We start from the raw sequence: 11,590 nt of genomic DNA on the forward strand, positions 1-11,590 counted from the left end.
CCTGCCCAGCCTGCAGCTCGCCTGGACCATCAATCACGTGGCTGTTTTAAATTCCTTGTTTGCTGTCTGTTTTATACCAAACTCTGAGCACCAAGAGGGCAGGGATGCCTCCCACGGGAGACGCCCACTGGGGGGATGTCCCAGGGGCAGCCGTATCCCCGGGGAGCTGGGGCTGAACCCTGAGCCCAGAGATAGTGGGGGGAGGAGGGGAGGGCCGAGGGTGAGGGCAGGAGGGACCAATTTCCCCCCAAATTGTCCAACTTCCCCGTTTCACGTCAGCCACTCTGTGACTCAGGGACTGGAGGGGACACCCGTTCCAAAGGGCTTTGAAGTCGTTTCCTACCTCGGTAACACAAGTTGTTCCTGCAGCTGCCTCCGTAACTGGGCGGGCACTCGGAGCAGGGCCGGCCAGTTCTGTAGGGGGCTTCTCCGATCCAGTTCCCCCTGAGGACAGACCAGAAACACCGTCAGGGGGCCGCCACGCCAGGGCCCGGGGGGCTTCTCTCTCCCTTCTGGAGCCTCTCGGGATCCCAGACACGGTCAGGGAGGAAGGAAGGTGTGAAGAGGGAAAGGCACCTGCCCTGAGCCCCTCCTGTGTACAGAGTCTAGAGAATTCCAGAAGAATCCCAGTTGGGAGAAGCATCCTTCTCCCTGCACCTTTGTCCTGTGGCCTCACACAACTCTGAATGCTGTCAGCCACCCCCAGTCCCAGCCCCGATGCCTCTGCACTGGAAGCTGCTGGGATCCTCTGAAGCCATTTCTCAAATGAGTAAAGGTCAGCCTGTTCCAGGGAGTGCCTCGTGTTTACCACATACCTACCTGCTCACTCCATCCTTCCAACACCCCAGGAGGGACGTGCTGGAGTTCAATCCTTTTTCAGAAGAGGAAACTGAGGCTCAGAGAGGTTAAGGGACTTGCCCAAGGTCACACAATGAGGGAGTGGAAGGGCTGGGATTTGAACCCAGGCCGTGGGGCTCAGAGCCTTTGACCACACTCTGCTCTCGGGGCTGGGACCAAGGTCCCTCTGGGCATTACAGGTGCCATCCGCCTGCCTTTGAAGTTCCCAGGGCAGGAAAACCAGAGGCCGGTCAGTGGGATTTCTCCAGGGGCCGGGTTGCAGGTGGTGAGTGGAATTCCCAAGTCCTTCTCCCAGCACCTGGGCCTTTAGCAGCACAAGCCGGAGAGGTGAGTGATTGGGAGCCAGTCTCCGTGATTTGTTCTAGAAACTTCCTTCATGGGTGCCCCGTCACCTGTCTGTCCACTCAGGAAAGAGATTCGCGGCCCCGAGCCTGGGCCAAGCATGGCCGAGTGGTGATGAGCAGACTCCCGGGGCTGGACCTGGCCCTGCCAGCCGGGTGACCCCAGCCAATGCCCCTCGACCCTGAGCCTCTGCCCCCTCCTCTGTAGTGGGGTGGTCATGAGATGAAGGGGGCGACTGTGTGGATGCCTCCGACTGGGGCCGGCCCCTGGTGACGGCAACATGCTCTCTGAGCATCTGCTAAATCAACATCCTCATTGGGTGACGTTTCTGACGGCTGTCCAGGGTGGCTAAGGAGGGGTCCTGAGAGTGATGGCCGGGAGACAACTGCAGAAAACACACGCTCTGTTTGGCCCCGGACGGCTCAAAATAGCGGAACGGCATCACCCAGGGCCACGTGGGCATCGGGCCTGGGGATGGTGGGAGGGGTGCTGGGGGTACTGTTATAATCTGCACCCACGGATGGCAAAATAACATCCCCCACCAGGCTGCAGACCCTGCTCCGCTGAGCACCTCTGCCCCATGTGCAGGCTGGCTAGGGGCTCACGGGGGGCTTGGGGATGACCCTCCCAAATGGACCATCACCAGGCGGACCCAGGGTACCCCAGCACCTGCCCTGTCACCGGGTGGGGCTCAGTAGGTTTCTGCAGACCCTCCGGGCCTCCCAGACAGGCTCCTCCCCTCCCCCAGCCAAGTTCACCAGCACAGGTAGGTTCCACATTTCCTCAGCAACAAACCAAGTCTCCCACACAGCTGGAGCAGTAACTCTCCGGGTTACCGGTCGTGGATGCGGGCTGGGTGCTAGGCGTCCTGTAGACGGGCAACCTCCCCGCTCCCAACAGCCCCAGGAAGTGAGCACCCTCCCCCCATCCATGAGGCCGTCAAGGTGCAAGACCACCCCACCCCACCCCCTCCCAAAGAGACCTGAGCCCAGACACCACCCCAGGGCCCACCCTCTCAGCCACTGCCCCCTGCACGGCCGGGGGCTCGGACTCTTGAAGAAAGAGGCTGTGGACATCATGGAAAACCACAAAGACATCTGAAAAAAACTGCCCACCAAACACACAACACCACGGACGAATCTCCCAGACACGGTGTTGAGAGGCAGACGGCAGGCACAAGAGGGCATATCTGTCCATTCACAGGAGGGTCCGAACCAGACAGACTGACCGATGGGGAGGGGTGTCAGAATGTCAGCCACTCTGGGGGGCATGAGGGAGCCCCCCCCTTCCAGCCTGGGGCCCTGGAAATACTCCCTCCCTTGACCTGGGTGCTAGTTACACAGGTATACATAATGCATACATAATGCATATACATATGCATGGACTGAACGTGTGTGCCCACCCCCCCAATTCGTATGATGAAACCCTAACCCCCCAACGTGGCTGCATTTGGAGACGGGGCCTCGGAGGAGGTGATTAAGGTTAAAGGGTCACAAGGGTGGGACTCTGATAGGATTAGTGTCCTTATAAGAGGAGACAGAGAGCTCAATTCCCCCTCCCTCTCCCTCCCGCCAACCCCCAGCACACACTGAGGAAACGCCATGTGGAGACACAGGGAGAACATGGCCGTCCGTGAGCCAGAAAGAGACTCCTCACTAGAAACTGACCCTGCTGGACCCTGACCTGGACTTCCAGCCTCCAGAGCTGTGAGAAATAAATGTGCATTGCTCAAGCCACCCGATCTGCGGTATTGTGTTACAGCAGCCTGAGCTGACTAATACACGTCTGTATGTGTGAAAATTTATCCAGCTGTGCTCTTAGGATTAGTGTACTTTACTGTACAGAAGTTATTATTTTTTCAAGAAAGCGGTAAAGACTAAATAAGGGAAGAATGGTATTTCTGGTTGGATCTTCTGGTGTATTTTTTAATATAAAGACTTAAATCAAATGATTCCTCCCTCCCCACCTGCCCCTCTGCAAGGAGCTCCACCATGGGGACCACCTTACTGCTCTTCCATGGGGCTCAGGACCCTCCCATGGGTGACGTAACCCCCCTGCCCTCATCCCTGTGGGCTGCTTGAGACACCATCACCACAGGCATGCCAGGTGGTTTACAGAGAGTTTCTATTTTCCTCCCAACCTCAGCGATTCCCTCTTCATGCTACCTCCTCACGGCCACTCCTGATCCAACCCAGTAAATGAGGTCATTCCTGTTTCATGCAGTGATGGAGAAAACATGCCTCAAGGGCACACTGCGTGCAGGGCCCAGTGCTAGGATGGCGGCCAGCCCAGTGGCCAGTGTGCAAACCATAGGCTGTAAACTGGGTGAGCCAGTCTCTGAGAATCAGCACATACTTGTCTGATGAGCAACGGAGGTGAATGAGTAAAGGGATAAGTGATACGTTGATGACATCGGGATGCTGTCAAGAGGAAGAGGGACTATGACCTAAAGGTGTGATGAGGTCCCTTCTGGAAGGGGAAATATAAAGATGCAAAAACTAGGACTCGCATGAATACCCATTTTTTAGAGTGCTATCTGCTGCGTATTTTCAGAGAAAAAGAATCTCTATGACAGACCCCACTGGTTGCCCAGCCAACTACTCCTGCTTCTGACTTATTCAAGTAGCCCCAGGGGAGGACTTGCAAAGCCAACTGGGGCAATTTCATTGGTCAAAGCCAACTGGGGCAGTCTTGTTCCCCCTTGTCCATGAGTGGTCTAGTTCTGGCCAATGACATAAGGAGAAAGTGGGCCAGGGGTGAGAAAAGCCTAAGGAGACAGGCCTTTTCTACCCTCCTCTTCCCTCCTGTTGGGAAGATGTGATGCCTGGTGCTCTACGGCCATCTTGGGACCACGAGGAGAGGACAATACAGCAAGAAGACAGAAAGTTCTCATTGACATGCTGAGCTAGTAAGCTAACCTAGATGCACCAAACTCTAGATGCCTTGTTAGGTGAAATAATAAAGAGATTTTACCACTGAAGCCGGTTTTAGTTGGGTCTTCCATAGCAGGCAAACACACCCCAACCCATAAAACGATGTCACTTGTTCTTACTTTGGAGAGTAATTGCAGACGAGGTAGACCGCATTCTCCCAAACATCTCCCCAGACATTCATCCTCTGGCAGGTGTTCACAGCACAGCCAATCTTGGTGGTTGTGGCCCAAACTATCTGAAAAGATGACATCCATACATCTGAGCTCAAGGGACAAATGACCAGGGTGACATAATCTGGTCTGGATCCATAAGGTGCTGGCACTAAAGGGGTGTGTGGTGAAGAGGTGAAGGACCAGATTCTTCCCCTAACCCATTAAAGATCCACACATTTCTTTAAAACAAAAGCAAACAAACAAAAAAAAGAACAAAAAAACACACAAGGAAAATTCCCCAGCAATGTAAAGCTGCCATAGAAGTTTCTAGTGCTTACTCTCAGTTTCCATATTTGTGAACTGGCCACAAACAGCCTGGCCCACCAGCTATGCTTTGAGTGGCGCTGAATTAAAGGAAAAAATTAAGGCAATGATAGAGCAGAGGTTTTCTGACTGGGCAACAGTCCCACAGGGCCAGGTGAGTGACAGTGCTTGTGGGTGCCAGGCTGAGGTCACACCTGATCTTCAGCCTTACCTGTGTGTAGTGGGTGCACATGGCCCCAGAGCACCTCTCCGGACACCAGGGGTTGCACTCGTGGGGGTAGGGGTAGGTGTAGTCCTTCACCTCGTCATACCAGGACTGCACGTGGAAGCCAGGAGAGCGATACCTGCAGGGGCAGATCAGCTTGTTACGTGCCAGCCACCAAGCATCCAACGACAGAGACCCCCGCTGGCAGCACTGCCACCCATGGGGCAGCTGGAGGGGGCGCTTCTTTGGGCCAACAGCCCCATATCCCACCCAGCATCTGTTAAAAGTGCTTAAAACCCAAATTGGCCTCCTCTGGGCTCCAGGAGTGTCCCTGGGTGACCTACAAGCCACCAGTGTGTGTGGGAAACTTTAACCTGGCTCCCGGTGAGTTCTTTTTTATGTTAATAATTATGTATTAATTTTCACATACGTTTGGGGAATCCCATATTTCACAGCTATTACCGCTTAAGACAAATCCCATATTTCACAGATATTACTGCTTAAGACAAAACTGAAGGTGCGGGCTTCCCTGGTGGCGCAGTGGTTGAGAGTCCGCCTGCCGATGCAGGGGACATGGGTTCGTGCCCCGGTCCGGGAAGATCCCACATGCCACTGAGCGGCTGGGCCCGTGAGCCATGGCCACTGAGCCTGTGCGTCCGGAGCCTGTGCTCCGCAATGGGAGAGGCCACAACAGTGAGAGGCCTGCGTACCGCAAAAAAAAAAAACAAAAAAAAACTGAAGGTGCAAGTCCATTTAAAGTCAATGTAGAGAAAAACAGTCAGTAGATAACTGAACAGATCCTGCCCAGATAACTGAACTGTGGCAGGGGAGGATCAGGATGTTGGGAAACAGCTGGCTATGGCGGACAGGGCAGACAGGTCCCTGTCTCTCTCTCTCTCTCTCACACACACACACACACACACACACACACACACACCCCAAAGAGCAGCCTCACGTTTCTGTAACGTCATGACCAGCTTCGTTCCTTGGCTGCCTGGGGACCCGAGGACTCAGACTCAAGGAAGAAAACTCATTCAAGGCACAGGAACCCACAGGTGTGCAGAGCCCTGCAGTCAGCTGGGCAAACCCTTGTACCAAGCTCCCCTTTGGGATTTTATCACCTGAGCCCTCCCTCATCCCCAACCCTGAGGAGTACGCCCCCAGCCACTGCTGGTGGCCACCACCCCCTCGCTTCAGCCCTGTCTGCCAGGTTGGCACCGGGAAAGAAAATAAACCAGACTGGAACCCCCAGTCACTGTCACCAGCAAGCGTAAACAAAGCGATTTCAATAAAGAGAACAGACGTGGTGGCGACTGGTGACTTCTGAGGGCACCGTGGGGACCCGGGTGGTTAGAAGTCTTGTAACAATTACTGTCAGGACCCAGGGAATGGTGGCGGTCAGTGCCGCGGCTGGAGAAGCAGCCTCCCTTCCTGGGGCCAGCTCGGGGCAAGAGACACACGCAGCAACAGAGCTCTGGGGCCACAGGGAACCTGTCACCAGTGTGTCTATTTCCCTGGAACCTCACAGCCAGGCTGGGGTGGTTTTGGAAAGAGAACAGTTGGCTGTAGAGGGGCCTTCAGAAAAGGGTCTCTTTTGTAAAGTGAGTTGGCAATATTCATCCAGAAGGGGGACAGTCTCTGTGCCCTGGGACCCATCAGTCCTACCCCTCAGAGGTTTCCTACTGAAATCATTCAAATGAGCCAAGGGGGAAAAGAAAAAAAAAAAACAACCTAGCTACAAGAATGCAATGGCTTGGGCTTCCCTGGTGGCGCAGTGGTTAAGAACCCTCCTGCCAATGCAGGGGACACGGGTTCGATCCCTGGCCAGGGAAGATCTCATTTGCCGCGGAGCAACTAAGCCCGCACACCACAACTACTGAGCCTGCGCTCTAGAGCCCACGCTCCACAGCAAGAGAAGCGACCGCAATGAGTAGCCTGTGCACGGCAACGAAGAGTAGCCCCTGCTCACCGCAACTAGAGAAAGTCCACGCGCAGCAATGAAGACCCAACACAGCCAAAAAAACCCCCAAAACAAATAAATTCATTAATTAAAAAAAAGAAGAATGGAATGGCTAAATTCCAGTCTGTCAACTTCGTGGCCCACAGGCAGCCTTGACGAGGCGATAACCTTGACAACTATGTAACAGAAAATTGTTTGATGTCGTATGAGAAGGAAAAAAAAAAAAAAAAAGAATTAACAGCTGTCCTGGCCACGATTACAACTACGTGAAAACATGCCGGCCCACAGCCAGATGCAGCCCAGGAGCCCAGGAACACGCAAATTGCTGAACCGGGGCAGTGGCTCGATGGGTTTGGTTCCCTTTAGACATTTTCTCTTAATGCTGTCGCAAGACTGACTTCATAAAAAGCAGAGGAGAATGCTGGATTGCTGTGGTTCCACGAAGTCACACCCCTGGACCCATGGTGACACCTGCCCAGGTCCTCCCCAGAAGGGCACTGGCTAAAGGAAAATGCAGCTGCTCGTGGCCCCAGTACACTCCACGCTTAAAGAGCTGGAAATAGAGTAAATGGGCGGCTGAAGGCAAGCAAACCCTGACCTGTACTTTGAGGGGCTGTTTCCAGTCCAGGCCAACTTTTCAATAAGTGCGGCACAACGAAAGCAGACCCTGGGCCCCCGGGCCCCCATTCGGAGGACTCGTGTGCACAGCACATGGTCAGTGAGTCTTAACTGGTCAGAAGACATTTTGTCCATTTCCTCTAAGGCAACCACAGCTCCCAGCCCAGGAGGGGCTGCCAGCTGGCTTCGGTGCTCGGGAATGTGGCCCGGTTGACCTGGGGGAAGGTCCGTGGGCGACATTTAATAGACACTGTCAAGGCCTTGAAGGTTTGGCGGCATGAGTGAGACCCCTGCTCACAAGTAGGGGGTCACAGCGGCTCTTACCTGCCCCAGTGCACGGCCAAGTTCTGCCCGATGGACACCAGCAGGCTATGGGGCCCATGCTCCCAGATGCACTCCTGGGCCCAGGCCACCGCCGACTTCTCCAGCTCTTCATCCCAGGTCTGCAGGGGGACGAGAAATGGGCACCAGGAGGTCAGGGTCAGGGGTGGGTGTAAGAACCCAAACTGCAGAGACGCCCCCAGCTCAGGCCCTGGGAGACCCCGAGGGCTGGGCTTTGGCTTCCGCGACACTAGACACAGGGACCTCGTGCATGTCTCCGATGGGTTCCTTGCTCGGGAGGTGGGAAGCGGCCGGTCATCAAAGAACCTAGAGGAGCCCCGATCCTCAGAGAACCTGCTCGGCCCCTAACTTGTTGGGGACACTGGCAAGTCCCTTCTCTCAGCCTCAGTCTCCTCATCTGTGAAATGGGAGGATGAATAAATCCTGGAGATGAATGACTGTGATGGCGGTGATGGTTGCACAGTGGTGTGAATGTAGTTAATGCCACTAAATAGTGCATTTAAAAATGGCTGAAATGGTAAGTTTTATATTATGTATATTTTACCATTTTATATATATGTATATATATATTTTTTTAGGTAGCAAGAAATGCCTTCAACTCGCCCAGTCCTGCTCCCCTCCGGCACAGCCCTCCCTGAGTCAGGGGTCTGGGCCAAAGAATCTGCAGCCCTCTTACCTCCCAGCCGGCCCAGGGAGCACACATAACTCCTCAAGAAAGAACACGGTGAACAAGGCAAGTAGGGTCACTTCTCTTCTGCAGAGGAACAGATGCCAAGCGGCCCTCCCAGCTGCGAGCCAGCGGCTGTCCCGCCCCCTCCCAGAGTCTTGGGTAAGATGCTCCAGCTCATGGGCAGCCAGGGGCTGTCCCTCGCTCTGGGAAGCCCCAGCCCTGGCACGCAGTAGTTGCTCACTGAAAGCCTATCCAGGCAGAGCCCCGGGACCATCCAGGAACAGGAACAGGAGACTGGTTGAACCAACTGTGGGACCCCTGAATGGAAGCTGCCCACTGCCCTCTCCTCCTCCTGTCTCGCTGTCTCCTTCTGGCCAAGATAACTGCGACTCCTCAACACCCAGGGGCAAGTCCTGCCCCAGGGCAGTCGCCTCGGGGGGCCCAGGGTCACAGCCCATTTCAGCTGCAGGGGACATTCTGGGTTTCTCGCCGACATGCCCCACCTTCAGCGCCCACCAAACCCTATACCACTTCTGCCTCGGATCTTTCTCCAGTGCCCAAGCATGGCCTGAAACAGGGGGTCAACACCCCCAGGGGCCACACTCAGTCAGTGGGAGACAGGCCTGTTGAGAAGAGCTCGCACCTCCCACCTTCGGGCGGGGGCAGTGAGGTACTCTTGTTAGGTCTTGTTCTTGTCAGGTGAACCTGGGTGTGGTGCCAGGCTCCGCCTCTTGCTGGCTGTGTGACTTCAAGCAAATGGTTTCACCTCTCTGAGCCTCTGTTTCCCTATCTCTAAATGGGCTAATGGTACCTGGAATAGGATTTGGGGGAAGGTTGAACGAGAGGAGGCATGGAGCCCCCAGATGAGAAGCAAAGTAGCTCTCCGTCAAGGGTACCTGGATATTAAGGAAGTTAACTTTCTCAAGCACCCGCCAGGGCAGTCATCATCTGAACACTTGCCCGCTGCAGGGAACATTAGCACCATTTTCTTATTTAATTCTCCCAACAAGCCCTGGAGGTATGTTTTCTCTCTCCATTGTTGCAGATAAAATAAACAAACAAACAAACAAACACCTCTGAGGTTAAGAGAGGTTAAGTAACTTGCCTAAGGTCACCCAGCTTCCAAGGGGGATCTTCCTGCTCTGCATGTTGCCACCAAGTGCTGGTCCCATTCCACTAAAATAATGGTTACTAAAATAATAGCAACAGTATAATTCACATTTATTTAGTATCATGCATTATCTCATTGACTCCTCCAAACAACTCTGTGAGAAAGGTATTTTTGTCGTCCCCCATTGTGCTTGGTGAGAAATTATAAACACAGAGAGGCTAAGTAATCTGCCGAAGTCACACAGCTAGCACGTGGCAGCTACCTAACCCCAGGCAGGCTGGCTCCAGAGCCTGTCCACTCATAAAACCTCAAAATGGGGTATCTTAACTTCTGGAGTGTTAAAATCCACCTCTCGGTGCTGAGCCTGTTTCAAAGGACTGTGGCTCGAAGCCCCAGCAAGCAGGGCCGAGCAGGAAGCCATGACTCTGAGACACTTTCTCAAATCAGTGCCACTTGTCTGGGTGGAGACGGGCCGAGGATGCCGGGAGGGAGGGGATGGTGCTGAGCCTCGGACTGCCGGCCCCGCCCCGAGGCCCCCTGCTCAGAGGCGGCCTCAACAACACCCCTAAAGGCTCTACTTCCCCCACAGGGGGGCTGTTGAGACCGAAGGAGCCAGATCCCAGCTCCAATCCTGAGATACCATGAAGCAGAATGGGCCGGAAGAGGGCAAGATGGGAGGTGAAACGGCCCCCGCCCCCACTCCAGGGCTGAGGCTGCCCCGATAATCAAGAGAGGATGGAAAAGGCTGGTGGGGTCGGGGTAGGGGGGAAGGTTAAACTGAGCGTGGAGAGGGGACACGAGCACGGGTCCTGGACTCAGCCGGACCCAGGTCAGCACTCGCCTCCGCCTCTACAGCTGTGTGACCTCGGGCCTCGGTTTCCCAGTCTATAAAGTGGGGGGATACCACGGCGCCCGTTTCACAGGGCTGGGGGGATGGGACACGGAGACACATGAGTGAGGGCAGAGCTGGGGACGTGCACTGGGGAGCCGGCTGCTCCTTCTGCTCCGAAATGCGGGGCTTCTCCAGACGCATGGGGGACCCGCCACTGTCCCTTCTCTACACTCCTCCTCCCCAGCAGACACCCCATCACTCATGGACTCGGCCACCCCTCGCTACTCAGACGGAAGGCGCAGCTAAACGGTGGGGTGAAGCTAAGGGTGGCACAAGGACAGGGGTAACAGCACAGCCCCAGGGCTGAGCATCTGTGCCAGGCAGTCAACACATATGCCGTTAGATGGTCACGGGGGGCCACATGAGGTGGGATTTCCAAAGTAGGCGCTGAGGCTCAGATTGGCTAAGGAGACGTCAAGGTCACACAGTGAAGACGTAGCAGAGCTGGGGTCGGACTCACCAAAGCCCGGCCCTTGACTCTCCCCCTCCCCCTCCCCCTCCAAGAGGGCCGGGGAGCTCGGGCTGAGCTACAGAGAGGTGCAGCCTGTGCTGATCGCGTAGGGCATCCAGAACAGAGGCAGGGAACCCTCTCTCACCAGGAGTCCCCAAGCCTGCCATCCCCCACCCCTCCCCCCACTGATGGGGCCAGCCCCTGTGGTGCCCCAGCGCTCACCAGGTACTCCATGTTGGAGGCCGGTGGTGACACCTGGCCCCGCAGCTTGTTGTGAAGCATGAGGATCTCCTCCTTGTCCGCCCTGGGGATGGCCCTCCGGACCCGGGAGTGGGGTCTGTCCTGCTGGTATTTGCTGAGCAGCTTCTCTAGGTGTGTGACATTGGGCAGGAAAAAGCCCTGGGTTCCACAGACCAGCAGCACCAGCCCCAAGGGCACAATGCCGTTCAGGACACAGCTCATGACTCCACGCTGGCAGCAAGGGCTGGGATGACAGGGTGGCCTGGGCTCCTGAGGTGCTTGCGTGCTCTGAAAAGAAGCAGAGGGCGGCGGGAGAAGTCGGTCAGTGTCAAACCCACGACGGCACTGACCGGATCGGATGTCATTCTCCCCACTTTGCAGATGTGGAGACTGAGGCCACAGAAGCTAAACCACCAAGGTCCCGCAGGCAGGAAGTGGTGGAGCTGGGATTCATGCCAAGGGTCTCCAGCAAGGCAAGCTGCCCGATGACAC

General features: G+C 55.4%; 1 protein-coding gene across 2 annotated transcripts in view; it reads right to left on the minus strand.

Annotated features, from left to right (window-relative positions):
• CRISPLD2 (cysteine rich secretory protein LCCL domain containing 2) overlaps nucleotides 1-11,320 on the minus strand; it is a gene marked incomplete at both ends in the record, with an annotated part of 46,677 nt that extends 35,357 nt beyond the window's left edge. Inside the window, 5 exons of one of the 2 annotated variants that reach the window (XM_079723232.1) lie at nucleotides 344-444; nucleotides 4,253-4,368; nucleotides 4,821-4,953; nucleotides 7,717-7,835; nucleotides 11,081-11,320. In XM_079723232.1, coding sequence (XP_079579358.1) covers nucleotides 344-444; nucleotides 4,253-4,368; nucleotides 4,821-4,953; nucleotides 7,717-7,835; nucleotides 11,081-11,320 — 709 coding nt within the window. Of the gene's footprint in view, nucleotides 1-311; nucleotides 445-4,252; nucleotides 4,369-4,820; nucleotides 4,954-7,716; nucleotides 7,836-11,080 lie in introns of both variants that reach the window. The other variant, XM_079723231.1, reaches the window with a different exon arrangement.
• Between the last annotated feature and the right edge of the window lie 270 nt (nucleotides 11,321-11,590).

Source organism: Hyperoodon ampullatus (genome assembly GCF_949752795.1).
Source record: "Hyperoodon ampullatus genome assembly, chromosome: 18".
NCBI lineage: Eukaryota > Metazoa > Chordata > Mammalia > Artiodactyla > Ziphiidae > Hyperoodon > Hyperoodon ampullatus.